The 19,246-nt window shown below is 43.5% G+C and overlaps 1 protein-coding gene across 1 annotated transcript in view; it reads left to right on the top strand.

Moving 5' to 3' along the window:
• Nucleotides 1-12,653, top strand: part of UNC45A (unc-45 myosin chaperone A) — a 71,589-nt gene extending 58,936 nt beyond the window's left edge. Inside the window, exons 17-20 of the mRNA XM_073618507.1 lie at nt 1,245-1,360; nt 1,480-1,597; nt 3,046-3,201; nt 5,067-12,653. Of these exons, the coding sequence (XP_073474608.1) occupies nt 1,245-1,360; nt 1,480-1,597; nt 3,046-3,201; nt 5,067-5,342 (666 nt within the window). The 3' untranslated portion in view covers nt 5,343-12,653. The remainder of the gene's footprint in view (nt 1-1,244; nt 1,361-1,479; nt 1,598-3,045; nt 3,202-5,066) is intronic.
• The last annotated feature ends 6,593 nt before the right edge of the window (nt 12,654-19,246 follow it).

The following is a 19,246-nucleotide window of genomic DNA, read 5'->3' as shown; positions in this document are numbered from 1 at the left end:
GTGTGTAGCAGGCAGGAGCAGTGCAGAGATATTGTCAGTTAATCAGGGGGGTTAGGTGGCAGCTTTAGGGCTCATTCACATGGGAGCTCAGCCCTGTACAGCCTGAAGAGCCATTTATTTACTACTACTTTTTTTTACTACTGCTGTGCTGTGTGCAGGCAGCCCATAGACAGCGAATGGATTGGCTGTACAGACTCCTCTGCACAGCTGAGTTCCTCAGAGCCACTGTGTCTGGGTCTGTGTACCTGTCCATGCATACCTCTCAAACTTGGCTGTGCGGGCGAGTCTGTACTGCCAATGCATATCCATTCACTGTCTATGGGCTCATAGCAGTAGTAAAAAAAAAAAAAAGCAAACAAATGGCTTTGCAGTTGCATGAGGCTGAGTGCCTGCGTGAATGAGACGTTCATAAGGGAGTTCTGTTTAGTTAATACAATGGGGTTGATTTACTAAAACTGGAGAGTACAAAATCTGTTGCAGCTCTGCATAGAAACCAATCAGCTTCCAGGTTTGTTTGTTTTTTGTTTTTTTTCATCAAAACCTAATTGAATATGCTAAAGTTAGAAGCTGATTGGTTTCTATGCAGAGCTGCACCAGATTTTGCACTCTCCAGTTTAGTAAATCATCCCCAAGCTCGTCACTGTATAGAAGCAAAGTTACAATTTTCCATGAGCCATAACAAACAAAATGAATCTAAAAAAGCAACAGACATGAGGTCTAAAATGTTGCCTACTATTAAAGTGTAAGTCCACGCAAAAACAAACTAACTTTAAACCTGCTGTCTGCCACATTCTGAACCTAATCTATCTAAACCTGTAAAGCAAAAATCGCTGTACTTACCTATTCAGCAGCTGATCCGGACTGGTTTCCAGCTGTATGCAGGAGAGGACCAACAACGGCTGGGAAATGCCTGGAAAGTGATGTCATCCATAGATTACTATGGGGCTTCCGTTGTCTGCTGCCTCTCCTATACCCACCTTCACACTGAAGCCGTCACTGACAGCTGATGCTGGGACCGGACTGGATCGGCTGCAGAACAGGTAAGTATAGAGATTTTTGCTTAACAGGGATAGATAGATTAGGTTAAGAATGTGGCAGAGAGCAGGTTTAGCTTTAGGTTTTGCCTGAACTTCTACATTAAACTAAAAGTTTTTGGTTCATATTGAATAGAAAGGGTTCTCCAGTGACACAATAAGCATATAACCACTGATGAATTGAAAACTTCTGTTTCGCTGCTTTCACAGATATATGAGGTTGTTCGGCCGTTGGTCAGCCTTCTTCATCTTAACAGGACTGGCCTGCAGAACTTTGAAGCACTAATGGCATTAACAAACCTAGCAGGAATCAGTGAGCAGTTGAGGTGAGTCACTTTATCAAACCTCAATTTGGCTTTAACATTAGATTCTCAAATGTCAGCTGAAGCAACACATTTATAGATGCCACAGAATTTCTTTAAGGATCCTATATTGTGCCCTGCAGGAGTAAAATCATCAAGGAGAAGGCAGTGCCCATGATTGAGGGCTATATGTTTGAAGAGCATGAACTGATACGAGCAGCTGCCACTGAATGTATGTGCAACATGGCCATGAGTGAAGAGGTGAGGCTGAGGTGTAAACAACAAAATTGTACTCCGTACTATTATCCTGGAAATGAACATATTCATTTTTTGTGTCTTACTGCCCACTGTGAATTTTTAACCGAATTGTTATTGAAGGCATACTTTACAGTTACACACTTTGCATTTATTCACTAGTTTCCTAGCCCAGTATCAATTCAGTATGAACAATGGGGCTGGTTTATTTCCAAACTTGAAAAAAAGTCTGTGCTCAAATTCAGCCAGTATGTATGCATTATATCTATCTTAGGGATCCCCTGCTAAAAATGACTATATTTGCAACTCCTGATACATTAGTGTTATGGTCAGTGGGAAGAATTCTCCTTAGACTTGTCATTCGGATGAATTACCCCCTTACAGATAGTGTAAAAGATTATTGGTGTCAATGGGAAAGGAGGCAGAATTTGTTCATTGCTTTAGGAACGCTAGCAACCTCTGGGGGAACCCTGGCACAAGGAACCCTGGCATAAGGAAGCGCAGTTATGGCACAGAAAACAGAGTACATAGAGGTGTGAACGTTAGAGGGATGTACCAGAGCACAGTAAGGTAAAACATATACAGGAGCTTGGTAACACAAACCATAAAACGAGAGCTCTATGGTTTGAGTGAAAGGTGGAGGTAAAATGGTTCCAGTAAGGGGTGTTCCTTGTTACCAGTTGTGGGTGCCTCTACAAAGACTGGGAAAAGGGAGGGTACCAAATAATTCATAGGAGTAGGAATAAGGACAGAAAAAAAGAAAAAGGGGGAGGGGTGGGGGGGGGGACTGATTGCAAAGGGGGGGGGAATGTTTCCCTGGGATGGGCAAAGAGAGGGAGAAGAGGAAGGGAAAAGGGGGAATGGTTAAGGGATAGTCTCCCGTGGGCCAGTGGCCGGGAGGCGGAGCGGCATCGGTGAGTGGCATCAACCAATAGTCAATTATATTCAGTCAATATTCAGGTGGGTGTTACAGGACAAATTCTGTTTTTATACAAAGTCTGCTAAAGTTGTGTATGGGGGTATAGCAGAGGATTACCTGAGAATATTAGCAAAAAAAAAAAAAGCTCTGGCATTGCACATGATGTGAACTGGATACCATGTTTTGTCTAATACTAGAAAGGGTCTGACTTGATTGCTAAGGATTGTTTGTGAACTTCAATTTTTCAATTACACCCATAGGGCCTCTCTGTAGGGGGCAGCTAGCTGTCAAATTTTGAATTGGAGAAGGCGGACATACTGGGGTTGATTTACTAAAACTGGAGAGTGCAAAATCTGATGCAGTTTGCATGGTCGCCAATCCGCTTCAATTAAGCTTTGACAAAAAATCTGGATTGGTTTGTATGGAGAGCTGCACCAGATTTTGCACTCGCCAGTTTTAGTAAACCAACCCCGCCATGTGCTGATGAGGTTGTGGCCAGACCAGGGCTGGAGTAAGATTTCTTCTCTTTCTGCAGGTGCAAAAACTGTTCTTAGCAGAGGGAACAGATCGCCTAAAGCTAGTTGTTTTATACAGTGGAGAGGATGACCCCCGTCTACGTCGCGCAGCTGCTGGGACTGTTGCTATGCTGACCTCCCTGCATCCCAAGATATGTCAAAAGATTCCTCAAGCGGTAAGAGATCCTGTTTTTCCACTTCTATTTTGAAAAAACAGCTTTGTTTTTATTGTAACAAATTGTTACAGGTTCTAAGGACCCTTTAACAAGGGCATTCTGATCAGCTCTGCCTATCTGTTTTTCAGGCAGATCACATCAGAAAGCTCCATGTGGGTCTATGGGTAAGCTGATGTAAACGGACTTGTGTACATTGACACCCGCTTACCTCAGAATCCATCCAGGTCTGTGGAAAAGAAAAACAAAAGGACTGTATCCTTTTCCTTTTTCTGGACCTAAATGTGATGGATCAGAGATGGCATGATGTAAATGTACACAAGTCTGTTTACATCACCGAATGGGCCCACTCCTGTCTGCTGTCAAAATGTGGACACAAACTGAACAGATCTCAAACATCTGTGCCATTCAACTCCAATTCAGTAGGGAATTCGCTCACAGACCCCCAGCTGAATGGAGCAGAGTGGCTCCGTGTGAAAGAGCCCTGATACCAATGCAATTTTTCCAACACACACATTCCTGTAAAGATGGCTGTATTTATAAATGGGTGCTGAAGCGACCACCGGCTGGAACCATGTATAGTCAAAGAAAGTAATGTCACCAGCACACCAGGATCTCCAAAAATAGGTCCAAAGCTTTAATCAGCGATCACATCATTACGGCAGAGAACGACGTTTTGGAGCCACACAGGACCCCTTCATCAGGCATGTGACGGTGAAGGGGTACTGCGTGGCTCAGAAACGTCATTCTCTGCTGTAATGATGTGATCGCTAATTAAAGCTTTGGACCCATTTTTGGAGATCCTGGTGTGCTGGTGACATTATTTTCTTAGAGCCCTGATACTAAAGCAATGGGCAGTTTAGAGATATTGCATCAAAATCATTTTCAAGCAGAGAATAACATCTAAAATTTAAATCCAATGGTGTCCTGTTATTAATCTTGTTTAAAGTGACAGTATCACAGATATCACCAGCAGTTGGTGCTTCCACACTTCGGTGGAGTCACATCAGTCACATCAGCCTGGTACACACTATTCGTTTTTTTCCGTTCAACTCAGCGGGTTGAACGAAAAAAAAACTGTCGGCTCTGGTTGGAGCCACTGTACTAACGTTTCAACGTTAGTACAGCGATCTCCCCCTGCTGTTGTGCAGGAACACTCCAAGCAACGCTCTCCGCAATTGGCAGAGAGTGCTGACTGAGAGTCGGTCGACTGCTTGTTTTTCAGCATGCTTGTCGGACAGAAGCCGGCCAAACAGACCGGCTGGCTTACACATGGGCTCAATGCCAGCTGGTTTTTATCGAACCAGTCGATGTTGGCCGGCATTCGGCCCGTGTGTGTGGGGCTTTATTGTCATTGTAGAAGCAATTGTTATACAGTGGCTGGACAAGTCATACAGTTAGTAGGAAGATATAATCCTGGGTAGCCAAGCCAGAGTGTTAGTGTACTTGATTTATTATTCTGCTTTTGCAGGTCCATAATATTTTGTTCTACAATTGTGCTTTTCTCATAAGCTTGAACCAAAGTTATTGATACAGTAATACAGGATATATGCATAATTGAGATATTTGCTACGCTTTTGTACATGCATTGCAGTTTGCTTAGCCTATTACTGTACAAGGTATGTAGAGTCAACAGTGAGGCACTGAATAGAGCAGAGAAATTTAGCTTAGACAACCTTATTTTCTCTGTAAGACCAACCATAGCGTATATGTATAAGCTCCAAAAAAAAATCATGAAAATGATCAGTTATTACATTTTTATTGTAACGTTTGCTGCTGTTCTCTTTGAATCGTGATATAATATTTTAATGCTACACTCCAGTATGTCCTATATTTATTTTATTATATATTTTATTAAATCTTTGCAGACTACTCACTGGCTGGAAATTTTGCAGTCTCTGCTTCTCAGTGAGAACTTAGAACTGCAGCACCGAGGTGCTGTCATTGTCCTGAACATGATGACTGCAGACAAGGAGCTGGCACAAAAGCTGATGGAAAGTGAAACATTTGAGATCCTGACTGTCATTGCAAAGAATGAAGAAGATGAAAAGAAAAGAGCAGTAGCACAAATTGCACAAAAGAGTCTGACCAAAGCTGTAGAGTATGAATTAATTAAGCCCAATGTGTCTGCACAGTCTGAATAAGGATTGCAGATTGCTTGTTACATTCTGTGTATGATACTCCAATTGGCAGATTTACAAGACTATAACAAAACTGCCTATAAAGAGATTTTTGGACCAAAACACCCCCCAGCTTTTGGCCTGAATCTAGATTAAATGCTCTTTGATACATGATAAAGATTGACAAAATATTAAATTATCAATTGTTTACACTGTAGCAGCCCCAGCTGTGTAAGCTGAGTATCTAGCAACCAGGGGTAGCCTACCCATCAGCCTGTGGTTGTCTAGTTAGACTGAAGGGCCATAAACACCGGCGAATATAGGGTGGCATCAATCGCATCAATAGAAACCTGCTGACATTTAGCCTGTGTGTGCGGTAGTCAGTCCGACAGAAGCCGGCCTTTCAGGCCACCTTCTGTCAAAGTGGCATAACCGAGAAAGGTCTGCCGATCGACACCTGATCAGCACTCTCAGCCAATAGCCAGAGCGCTGACCGGTGTGTTCTGGCGGGGGACCATCCCCTTATCAGAACACAATAGCTCGGTGGGGAGATCGCTTTACTAACATCAGATTGTTAGTACAGCAGCTCCTCCTGAGCTCCTCATTTTTTTTTTCATTCAGCCCACTGGGTTGAACAAATTAAAATAAAAAAGCGACTAGTGTCTACCAGGCTTTAAAGTAGAACTTTTTTCTCATTTTGTCAGATTTTTTTTTTGCACCATCTGTGTCCCATAGCGGAGATTTCACTTCCTGTCCCACAGCCAAAATCCGTGCAGTTAAAAGGGAATCGCTTGGGGACACCCAGATCACCAGAACTAGTGTCCCCAATGGAAGGTTTCCCCTCTATTACTTTTTAGGGGACAACCCAAAATTTGTGATTTTTCTTTCAGTTTCAATGATACTGGTAAACAGGACAAATAGAGAGGGTGAATCTCCTTAACAGGGGCATAGACAGCAATAAACACTGTCAGGGGTTCTAATCATCTCCACTCTATCCAAAACTAAAAAAGTTTTGTCTTTAATTATACTTTCTATCTTTGTATCTTCTAAGCCAGTTGTTCTGATTTACAGTGTGAGGTTTTCAGTAAGAACAGAAAATCATTCCAAAGTCCTATTCACTGCTTATATGTAAGATTGATAATGTACAAACATTAATTGCTGATGTTTGTTGTAAGAAGATAGTTTTATCACTATTTAATTACCCTTTAAAAGCATTTTAACAATATACTGATGGATGGATGGCTGAAATACTGTAACCTGACCTTCTAAAGTCTTATTTTAATATTTGTATTGACATTGCCCTGGATTCCTCCTTTGAACTGGTGCCGAGATGTACATCCATATAATTTAAAAGCAGCAATTTCTGGCACATAAGGGCTGTTAATGCTGCTGAAGGCACAGAGTGATTCATCAAAATTCATCAAAGTGTCTGTAATAACAGGCTTTGTTATGAATCGAATATATAAATAATTTGTATGTACTTGAGAAAAAATGACTGTGGTTTGTAAGAAAGGGCCCAGATTGTGCAAATGTAATTTTAGATATTAAGCCCTTGCAGGGAATAGGAGGGGGGAGATTCAGTTTAACTACACATCGTAGTTTAGAACAATTATTCTTTAAGCAGCTATGTGTTCCATGTGGGCTTCACACCATGGACCTACCAGGATTGGGGACTGGTGAGTATAAGACTTTGGTGGGGGGGAGTGAGATCCTTTAAAGAAGAATTGATTTTTCTTTTGCATTTATTGAGGGAGACAAGAAGTCTTAATCTTTGGGTTGCACTGCTGTCTACAGGAGGATTGGCAGCATGCCTCCATATTTTTTTTTTTTCTTTTGCTACTGTACTAGAAGAATTGATGACACCATGAGTAGGCCCATCGAGCCAACCTCTGGAATCTACCTCATTTACATAGGTGGCTGGGGGCCTTTCATTTTGCTGCTGCTTTTCACTTCAGAAAAGGTTAATGCTGTGGGACTGGGTGCTGATGTCATTCATTGGGTGGGAGTGTCACACACACCAAATGGCGGGGAAGAAACATCTCCTACTGCTGCTTGCAAAGAGTCACGTGGCACTCCAATTTTTGGCCCACTCCTGCTGCCTGCCTACAGTGGCTTTGATCACCTAAGGCCATTCGACCCATATCTGGTACCAGATGTATAATTGAATCCTTGCCTTGTACCCGGACCTTAAGTTGCCTTACTGCCATGCAGTTGAAACATGTCTGGGTCAGATACAAGGGGTACAGTACTGCTGCAATGGGTGCCACCCTCTCACACTCTATTAAACGGTTCTAAGGCCTGCTTGCAGCATGTCTACTGAGGGTATCGATGTCCGCAGCATGGAATAATGTTGTTCTCAGCTCCCACTAATCTTTACCTTCTTTGACTGAGGTTTACACTATATATAAGACTACAGAAATTGGAAACACCCAGACAAGTTGTTTCTTCCCCCAAATGCTTATTAGCCTTACCCATCTGGGGAGGACTTTGTACAAAAGTAGATTTTCCTCACTGTGGATTCAGCAGTGCCATGCCTTAACAAAGGGACCACCATGCTAATGTTATGCAGTTGGAAATCATTTCTGGAACATTGTTCTCGCTGGGGGGACCTGCTCTTTACCCCACCTAGGCTATGACTTTGCTTTGCCAGACCATGACGGACGACTGATTAAAAATCCTTCAAAAGGGACCTTATCACTGCTGGAATTGATCCCTCATCTATAGAACACATGGAGCAAATGGCTGTAGTTTTAATCCTCGCTTGTGACAGCTTGCCGGAGGCTTCCCTGACTTATCTCATATCAGAGCACACGCATAAGAAAATTTGGCCTTGCAGGGACAACATATCTTTTTGATCTACTATTGATACAATTATTGAGGATGCTACCGCTGGCAAGAGCACCCATGCAAAGTCTTCTCCCTTATCTGTTAAGAAATTTTCATTTAGTTTCTCTAGCCACATACCCTCTTTATCAAGATCCCAAAACTTTTCTCCTAATCCACCCACAAGGTGTTGGGCTCAAAGTCCTCCAAATACTCAAACAAGATTCCTTCTGCATGAAAGTGTCGCCCGCTTTCCAGTGTAGAGGAGACATTTTAAATCTTTGCATATTTTTGGACAGCTTGCATTTCAGATGTTTGAGTGCAGGAGGTGGTATTTCCGGGCTGCAAACTAGAGTTTTGTTCCCTACCCCCTTCTTAGTTTATCACCTCTGACCTTCCTGTGTCTCTGCACAGATTAATAGATCCCAATTCAGTCCTTTTTAGGCTTTTCTTGAGCAAGGTCTCATTGCCTCAGTTCCTGTGGCAGAACAGTTTCAAGAATTCTACTCCAATTTTTTAAAAATTTTTTTACCATTCCTAAACCCAAAGGGAAAATCCAGCCCTGCTCTGATTTATCTTTATTCACATATGCAAATTCTGCCAAGAATCTACCGGTTCCGTCGTGGCCTCACTTTATCATGCAGACTTTCTGGCGCCTGTGGGCATGAAGGATGTATACTTGCATGTCCCAATTTTCCTAGAGCATCAACATTTCCTGAATATTGCTGGGGGCCTCCTACGCTACCAATTTGTGGGCCTACCCCTTGGCCTACCATCTGCACCTTGGGTGTTTACCAAGGTGTTGGCCCCAGTACTAGCTTTGCTGTATTCTCATAAAATCTCCACTGTGGGATACTTAGACAACCTTCTGTTGAGGAAACAGTTGATGCAGGCTTTATCGGACAAAGTGGCTTGGACTGTCTAGACGTTACGGTTTTGATGGATCCTGAAACTTCAAAACTTCAGAAATCATCACTGGAACTCATAGTTTGTAGGGTCTGGATCTACTGGGAAACTTCAGACAATCTGATCTCAGAGTCAAGCTCTCCAGGCCGGTTCCTCTGGTTTTCCTTTTTTTTTTACATGAGGGTTTTGGACCAGATAGTAGCCAACTTCCAGGCAGTCACATTTGCCCAGTTTTAATACAGGCCTCTATAAAATGCAACGTTCTGTCATCATGGGATAAGTCAATCAAATCCATGGACAGACCCATTTGTTTGGCACCAAGGACCAGCTTGTCCCTTGTTTTGGTGGTGCGCAAATCTGTCTTGAATCAGAAATGTCCTTCAGAGGTGTCTCACCTCCCAGTTAAGGTCAGCCATACACGGTTCGAACTGTTAATGGGCAGGCTGAATGTACCAAGTTGATTGATCGACCAACTTGGGTACAACAACCAGCCTGCCTGATTCTCTTATGATTATCGTTAGCTGCTATAGCCACAGTCTTCTCCCAGCGGGGACAGCTTCCCCCACCGGGAGCAGACAATAGCTCGGCAGGAGGGATTCCCCTGTCAGCACTATCTGTGTTGATCGGGGAACAGTGCTAATTTTTTTTTCCTGCAACCTGGTTGCAGGAAAGAAAATTGCACCATGTGTGGCTGGCCTAAGTTGTTGGGGGTTTTGGGTGATTTGGCTGTCTCTGCTGCATTGGACCATCATGCTAGGGGGTTATCCAATCTGGCAGCAGCAGGAGAGGTAGATTGGATCCTGTCTTGTGCTGAACTTCACATTACAGCCTTGCCCAGCATGTACATTCCAAGTGTAGACTGTAGGTAGGCAAACTTCATCAGCCAACAGCAGCTGGACAGGGGAGACTGGTCCCTCTACCTGGACATGTTCCAGGTTGGGGATACTGGATGTGGACCTTCTGACCCTGAGGTTCAGCAACCAACTAGACCGTTTTATCTTCAACTACAAGGATCCTTTAGCAGAAGCGGTATGTTCTCTGGCAGCTTTGTGGCATCATTACACTTTAATCCATGCCTTTCCTTCCTTGAGGCTAGGTTCACACTAGCTGCGGTTCACAGAAGGGGGTCCGGTGCATGTCTGTTCACCTTTTCAGGTGTGAATTAGGTTTGAATTTGTGGCTGAATTCACACCTGAAATGGACCAGAAGATGCACAGGATCCTTCTGCAATTCAGACTGCGGCCACTCTAGAGGTGTGTAAACTGGCTCCATTGGGAGCCGGTCACACTCTTCTGTCATGCGACTTGGATGCGGGAAACCCGCATCCAATTCGCATCAGTGTGAACCCAGCCTGAAGCGTCTTTCCATGTGGTGCGTCAGCCTGTTGAGACTCCTGGTGGACACTCCGTGTCCTGTGCCAGTCAGAATCTTGTATGTCAAGGACAGATATGCCATCTTCTTTCATGGTCCCTGGCTTTATCAGCATGGCTGTTGAAGCCCAGGTTTTGTGGGCATCTGTGATTCCTACAATGCTAAAAGCTAGGTATCTTCCCACAACATCTGTCATCAAACATGGAAGGCATACTTTGCTTGGTGTTATGCCCCGTACACACGGTCGGACTTTGTTCGGACATTCCGACAACAAAATCCTAGGATTTTTTCCGACGGATGTTGGCTCAAACTTGTCTTGCATACACACGGTCACACAAAGTTGTCGGAAAATCCGATCGTTCTATACGCGGTGACGTAAAACACGTACGTCGGGACTATAAACGGGGCAGTGGCCAATAGCTTTCATCTCTTTATTTATTCTGAGCATGCGTGGCACTTTGTCCGTCGGATTTGTGTACACACGATCGGAATTTCCGACAACGGATTTTGTTGTCTGAAAATTTTATATCCTGCTCTCAAACTTTGTGTGTCGGAAAATCCGATGGAAAATGTCCGATGGAGCCCACACACGGTCGGAATTTCCGACAACACGCTCCGATCGGACATTTTCCATCGGAAAATCCGACCGTGTGTACGGGGCATTAGTCTACAAGGGCCAGAATTCATGGTCCACCACTCCACTCTTGCAGGATCTTTATTTACTAAGAGTCTAAGTTCTGTTTATGGCATCATCTGCAAATGGCTGTATACGCCAAAAGAGGAAGTAATATTAGTGCCCGTTGAAGGGTAGGGAATTAAAATGTTGCAACAAAATGTTATAAAAAGCTAATAACATCTGTAGCAGTATAAACATTGTACACATTTGCAATACACAATTATTTTCATCCAGGTCATGAGATTTCCAGAGAATGTATGAATCAATTTATGCTTAATTGTATTATGAGATCATCAATATAGTGTAAAAATGTAATTTATTTCATTTTATATACTCCTAAGAGTAAAACGATGATACATTTATTTTTTATTTTTATTTTTTTTTTAACATATCCAATATCATTTTTCACATCTGATGTGCCTTAAAGTAAATGTCAAGCAGTGGAAGTGTACTGACAATCTGCTGATCAGTAATTTTAGCTGGGAATGAAGACAATGCTGCTAGTGAAGGTATTTTGCTATTCCAGCATATCTGTCACTGATGTTTTTGTAAGATATGCGCAGACACTGGATGATGGGTCAGTTGTTGGGTAATGACCGAGGAGCTCATAAATCAGTTGTTTTTATGTTTTTAGTCCTTATAAAGATATACTGTACATGTTTTGTGTCTTACTATAATAAAACGGGAGAAGCAGTCATATTATGGTGAGGTGGGACAATGTATAACGTAAGGCTATCAGCTGTTAGGCTGATGACACATGGGTGACTTTGCTACCAGCGATCCTGCCGCTGGTGATTTGTCCCAATGGGCAGTGTCAGGATTGCTAAGAGCCTGCCCGTTTGTCCCTATGGAATCACACTGAGGAAGCAATTTGTCGCTACCATTGCTAAAGTTCAGGTTTAGCAGCGTTAAGGCCGCTAATGGAGGGACAAACTGCTGCGATTCAATAAAGACACATGGGCATCTGCTTAAGCCTTGTACACACTACTATTTTTTTTTTCTGACAGCTCTGGTCGGAGCCGCTGTATAACAATCTGATGTTAGTACGATCTTCCCTGCTGAGCTATTGTGTTCTGCCAGAACAGTCCGGTCAGCCATTGGCTGATAGGGAGGCGGTTGCCAGACCTTTTTTCGGTCATGACCTTCCTGTTGGAGCGGCTGCTGTACATTTGGGCCGAATGTCGGCCAGTTTCTATTGAACCTTTTGATGCAGCCAGAAAATTCAGCTTGTGTGTACTAGACTTACATGTCACCCAGCCGCAGCCTTTTATTTCCTGCTGACCATCCAGATGTTGTCTGAACCTTCGGAGAAGACAAGTGTCAGATAAGACGTGTTGTATCTGGGTATGTTTACTCTTCTTTTGCATTGTTTCTTTATAAATGGTACATTCCTTTTTTTTTTTTTTTTTTTTTTTTCACAATTCACATTTCAATGTACTGCTCAATGTCATTCCATTGTTTTCACATCTTTCTTTTTATGACAAGTTTAACAAAGACTAGCACCGTGCAATGAAAATCATTTACCTGCCTTTTAAAAATAAAAGAATAAAGGAACACTAGAGGTGTGTGTTTTTTTTTGTTTTTTCTTTCTTCCTTCCTTTCTTTTTTTACAAATGGTGTTGAGCAAAATGATTTGATTAGCATAGGTGTGAATAGGGCTTTAATCTTTTCACGCAGTGTTCTATAAACACATTACAGAGCCTTGCTTTTCATTTTCAATGGCATCTCAACAAGGTTATACATAATAAAGAAACGCACCTGCTTCTCAGTGCACCGTAACATGTGCAATAAAGAACATATGCATTGCCTTGTGGTGTGCTGGAAAAAAATGAAGCAGTTGCATTTTTTTTGGGCTCGTTTAGGGTATATCGGAAACGAATGAGCAACACACTCATCAATATGCCTTAAACCACGTGTCAACAGATAACATTTAAAGGGGGCCTTAAAACTTCAAAATGATGTGGTATCTGAACCCAGAATGCTTGATAAAGAATTACAGAAAAAAAAAACGATATGTCTATAATCCGCTATGAGATTTGAAATCAGTTTTGGGAATTACAGTATAATGTATGGAAAGACCTGGGTCTCTGTTATATTTGCCTGAAAACCGTTCTATACATTTTGGCTAGGAAGTAGTGCTGCATAACGCATGGCTTGTTTTAGATAGTGTTGAAAAACATTAAAAACTGTCAGGTTTCATCTAGAGTTGAATGCCCCCATTTGAGATATTTCCTCCCCAATTTGGGAAGTATAGAGGTCTTGCCTTGGGGTGGTGGTAGGTGGTGTCATGCAAAGTATAGGGATTTTGCCTGCACCACCTCCTGCTCTGCAGGTATGAAAGGTGATTTGCAGCAGTTTGGGGAGGCACAAATCTGATCTATGTGAAGTGTGGCTGTCATTGTACACAGAGTGCAGTAGGCTACAGCACAGGGACATTTTTTTTCTAATAGAGTCTTTTGTACAGAACAGCATTGGATACAGCCTATTTAGTCCTGTGTTGACGAACTTTTGTTCACTTCAAATGCAAGACTATGTATACCCATAGACTTTTATTTCTATAGAATGCAATCTGTTGGTAGTAGGTGCAATGCTTTACAGGTTCCTAACAAAAAAAAAAAAATAAATGCATTTTTTTACCTGCAAAAAATTGCATTTCTTTATTTATTGGTAAAGGTGAACTTATCCTTTTAGTTTGTTTGAACCAAGGTGGTGCAAATTAACTATTTTTCCTTCACTAACACATGCAGTGGCTGACAGTTTTGTATGTAACCTACAGTCACCTCCTGTATCTAGCCTTTAGGCTGAGGTGGAGATCATTTTGTTGTCTGCTTGCCTCTCCACATCAACCAATCAGAGGAAGCTTTGTATTCGTTCATAAAATACAAAGCTTCCTGTGAATGGCTGAGCAGCGTTCTGCCCGACTCCATTTTATTTTGGGAGTAGAAGTCCATGTCCGGCTGTGCTGTATACTGTATGTAGCTACATACAGTTCGGACAGGGTTGACAGCTGCTGCATGTTAATGGAGGAAATAGATTGTTTAAACAATTTAAAGTTCACTTAAACATGGAGTTGACTATTAAACATATGTCATCTACACAAGCTCAAAGCCCATCAACACAAGCCTTTAGGCCTCATTCTCACAGCATTTACGTGCCAGCTGTGGCATGAATCCAGCATATTCCTGAGGATGGATTCACAGGTGGATGTGGATAGTTGCGGCTGCTCACCTTGTACAAAGCAATGACAGGCTTGCAACGGCAGCAGCTGTCTGCAGGTGTTTGGATGTAATTGCACATGGAGCAATTACTTTTGGTTAGGTACAGATGATCTCCCCTGGAGACAAGCAGGTAATTGCTCCATGTGCTGTTACATCCGAATAGCTGCAGCTGATGTTGGCTTGTAGTTACTTTGTACAGGCTAAGCGACTGCAACTATCCACATTTACCTGCGAATCCAGCTGCAGCAATACCCTGGATTCATGTTGCAGTTGGCACATAAATGTTGGCGGAATGAGGCCTTACCCTAGTGCAGTGATGGCGAACCTATGGCACGCGTGCCACATCTGGGATGCAGAGCCCTCTTGGTGGGCACGCCAGCTATACTGGGAAGCCGCCGCCAGTGTCTGCGCTCTCTAATCCTCCATCCACTCCCCCTGCACGGCGAAGCTGCGGGAGTCACAAGTGCTGTGGCGCTGTAACAAGGGGAGAAGCGGGCGTGGACAGTCGGTGTAGTTCCCCCACTTGCCCCCCTTCTTCTGTCAAGCAGTGCTGGACAGGGACAGAGCAGCACTTGCAGAGATCGCCGCCTGCGCTGATTCCTCCTCCCTCCCCATTGGCTGCCGCCAGGGACCAATGAGGAGGCAGGACAAGTGAATCATGGGACATGTCGTCCCGGAAGACTATGGGTCCATTTTAATGCTCAGCATCACCACCCAGAGAGAGAGAGGAGTCATTGCTGCAAGGGAGAGAGACTGGAGCAGCACGCTGTAAGCCAGGGGACAGAGCGGCTGCAAGGATATCGCCTAGAGTTGCCACCTCATCCCTTTAAAACCGAACACATATTGATTACACGGGTTCTGTGCCTGATTAAGGTGGTAATTAAACTCACTTGGTGCCTTATCTGCATTAAATTAGTCTCAGAACCTGTGTAATTCATATGTGTTCAGGTTTAAAGGGATGAGGTGGCAACCCTACTATCGCCCCTGCAGTGCTAGTTGTGGGTGTCGCCACGGGCAACCGAGAGTGAGAGGACATCTGTCCGGAGGAAACGTTGTTGCTGGGATTGGTGAGAGGCCCTTGCAGCCACTATCTGTGGCTGTTACTAATTGCAGTGTTGGCACTTTGAAAAAAAACGAAGTTGGTTTTGTGTCGTAGTTTGGGCACTCGGGTTTAAAAAGTTTTGCCATCACTGCCCTAGTGTCTCTTGTGCTAGCAAGACAAGGTTGTGGGTTCAGCATTTCATTTAAATCAGGACATAGCATTGCCTTCTTTTTGTTTGGCTCCAAAACTCCTAAGGAGATTGGGCTCCATTGCTTGGATGTGGTTCCGGCTGTGCAAATCTACCTCCCAACCACAGCCTCAATTCAGTTTGCTTCTATTTTTTTGACTTCATAATCAGAATGAAGTTTTCTGCTGATTAATTTATGTCTTAATGGATCAAACCGTGCAACAAAACAATGCAAACTGTGCAACCAAATCAATCTATCAAAAGGTGTCACACACTCAAAAGGGACCTTTGATATCACAGGCTCTACAACTGCACCTCCAGTATTGTGTATCTTGTCCAATGCAATAAATGTAGCAAAGGATCTTATGTTGGTGAAGCAGGACAGACGTTACAAAACAAGGATGAACTTGCACAGACACACCATCAAGGGAACTTGAGGAAGATGATTCCTGCACACCTGTGGGACATCATTTTTTCCTTTTTGCTATAATAAATATCCCCAAAAATGTTTTTAAAAAACAAATTTCTTCATCAGTTTAGGCCAATATATATTCTTCTACATATTTTTGATTAAAAAAAATCGCAATAAGCGTATATTGATTGGTTTGGGAAAAAGTTATAGTGTCTACAAACTATGGGAAAGATTTATGGCATTTTTATTATCATTTTTTTTTTTTTACTAGTAATGGTGGTGATCTGCGATTTTTAGCAGTATTGCGACATTATGGCGGACAGATCGGACACTTTTGACACATTTTTGGGACCAGTGACATTTATACAGCGATCAGTGCTATAAAAATGCATTGATTACTGTGTAAATGACACTGGTAGGGAAGGGGGTTAACACTAGGGGGCGATCAAGGGGTTAAATGTGTTCCCTCGTGAGTGTTTCTAACTGTATGGGGATAGGACTGAGTAGGAGAGGTGACATTTCGCTGTTCCTACATAGTAGGAACAAACGACAAGTCTCTCCTCTGACAGCACAGGGATTTGTGTGTTTACACACGCAAATCCCCGTGCTGGCGCTCGTGCATGCGATGCTGGCCACGCGCATCGATTCCCCCTGCCGTGCAGCGGGCGCGTGCCCTCTGGCAGCTCTGAAAGGAACCCCGTACCTGTACGGGGTTTCGTGCATGGGGAGCCATTCTGCCCCCGTATATGTACGCGAGCCAGTCGAGAACTGGTTAATGTCATGGCTGTGCTATAGCCGAATGATGTCCTCCCCTGTGGCGTGCATCGGCAGTGATCTGTGATCGCTGCATCTTTTGGACATAGCTGCCCCAACAATGTCCACCAGTAGATCATTTAAAAAACAAAACGTTTTTCGTATTGTTATAAAATTTTGCAAGCGATTAATTTTTCTTCGCTGATAGGGGGCACTGATGGATGGCACAGAGAGATGGCATGTATGGGCACTGATCAGGAGGCACTAATGATGAGGCACTGATTAGCAGTACTGATGGGCACTGATAGATGGCACTGGTGGGAACTGATTATCAGCACTGGTGGCACTAAGACCCCTTTCACACTGGGGCGCTTTGCAGGTGCTACAGCGCTAAAAATAGCGCCTGCAGAGTGCCCTGAAAGAGCCGCTCCTGGCTTTTTAGTGTGAAAGCCCCGAGGGCTTTCACACTAGAGCGGTGCGCTGGCAGGACGGTAAAAAAAAGTCCTGCCAGCAGCATCTTTGGAGTGGTGTGTATACCGCTCCTCCACCGCTCCTGCCCATTGAAATGAATGGGCAGCACGGCTATACCGCCGGCAAAGCGCTGCTACAGCAGCACCTTGTGGGTGGTTTTAACCCTTTTTCGGCCGCTAGCGGGGGTTAAAAGCGCCCCGCTAGCGGCCTGAATACCTCCGCAAATATGATGGTAAAGCGCCACTAAAAATAGCAGCGCTTTACCGCCGACGCTGCCCCCGCCCCCGTGTGAAAGGGGCTTTAGGGGACCGATGTCCATTTAACAAATGCCGGTTACTGGCTTTATTCTTTTCTTCATGGTGACAGCGTGAAGAAAAGCGAAAAACCGGTAACCAGCTTCTATTTACTTCCGTGATCAGCTGTTATTGGCTGACCGTTGATCACGTGGTAAAGAGCCCGATGCGAATGGCCCTTTGCCCTGCTCTGTGATCAGCCGAGTCCTAAGAACTCAGCGATCACAGAGCGGGGCGCGAGGGCGGCACGAGAATGGGAGGATGTACATGGATGCCCTCCCTACACTTGAGGTCCGCGCTGTAGCCATCTTTCGGCTATAGCGCGGACGTCAGGTGGTTAATACCATTGCTGTGTACATTTGTTTGTGTTTTTTTTGTTTTTTTTTTCCCTTGGAGATTCTTACTTTAACATTCTGCTAAAACTTTGTGTATTAGTCCTGCTTGGACCTTGAAGAAGGGGGCATATCTTGAAAAATTGTATGTTAGTGCAAAAAAAGCAAAGTATCATGGACAGTACTCAATTGTTACTGACTTGCTTGTAAATCCCTTTGTTGGAGTACATCATAGGACACGGGTCCCTTCCCTCTGGTTCACTCAATAATTTCCTGCTGACAAAATTGCAGCATTGTCGGGAGGGGGAGGGGTCATGCAGGTGATTCAGGGCTGAGTCAAGCTCTTCTATCTTCCAGCTTCCAATCACCTGGCAGTGGAGCAATAACCCAATATTCTACAAATGACCTTTGTGTGTCCTGTGATCTACTCCAAGATGGGGATTTTACAAGTCAAGTCAGAAATCATCCTATTGAAAATTACTTTTTACATGAACATGTTAAAAGCTTATATGAGATATCAGTGATTGGGTTTACATATTGATTGCAGCTATTTATATAGCACCGACAGTTTGTTGGAGTACAACATTGCACCAACAGTGCTTTACACACTATACAAACATCCAAGGAGCTTACAATCTAAGGTCCATATCTTGCATGCATACATACACATACTCAGGACAATTTAGACCTTTTAGAACTTTTTCACAATATTCTAAGTTTCTGAGATACTGAATTTTGGGTTTGCACTAGCTGTAAGCCATATTCATCAAAATTAAAAGAAAGAAATGCTTGCAATATATTACTCTGTGTGTAATGAATCTATATAATATATGAGTTTCACTTTTTCAATTGAATTACCAAAATAAATAAACTTTTTGATAGTCTAGATTTTTTAGATGCACCTGTATAAGAATGGATAGATAAAAGGAAGTATGGCGCCCCCCCCCAAATCGCCCAACTGTATAAAAAAGTGGCAGCCACCCCAATCTATAACTAGCCTTTGCAGCAAGATGCACATGGAAGGGCAACACACATCACAGACAAAGGATTTCCCAGCACACTTACCAGCCAGCCTGCAAAACAACCAAATTGACCCCTAACAGTTTTAATGCAAAGCTCAGCTGGATGTGTATCCGCTAGTGGTGTTGATAAAGTCAGGAGGAACTCGGCTTTGGATTTTCTATGCTTATATACCGGTCAGTCACCAGCCCTGCACTCAACCCATCTCGGTTGCAGACAGCGCATCCTCCTCTGCATTACGTGGGTTCCGCCATGCGTCTCCTCCCTCCTCCTCGGCGGCCAATAGGATCGCTTCTCTTCTTGGCCAATCGGGAGACAGGTCTCAGGACCCACTTCCTGATTGGCCAGGAGGAGAATTGGGAAGACAATAGCAAATGTTAATTTGCTTATTGTCACACAACTTGGTGACAGTGCTCTGCGTCCC

Source organism: Aquarana catesbeiana, linkage group LG03, assembly GCF_042186555.1.
Source record: "Aquarana catesbeiana isolate 2022-GZ linkage group LG03, ASM4218655v1, whole genome shotgun sequence".
Classification (NCBI taxonomy): Eukaryota; Metazoa; Chordata; class Amphibia; order Anura; family Ranidae; genus Aquarana; species Aquarana catesbeiana.
This window is presented reverse-complemented; position numbering and strand designations above follow the sequence as displayed.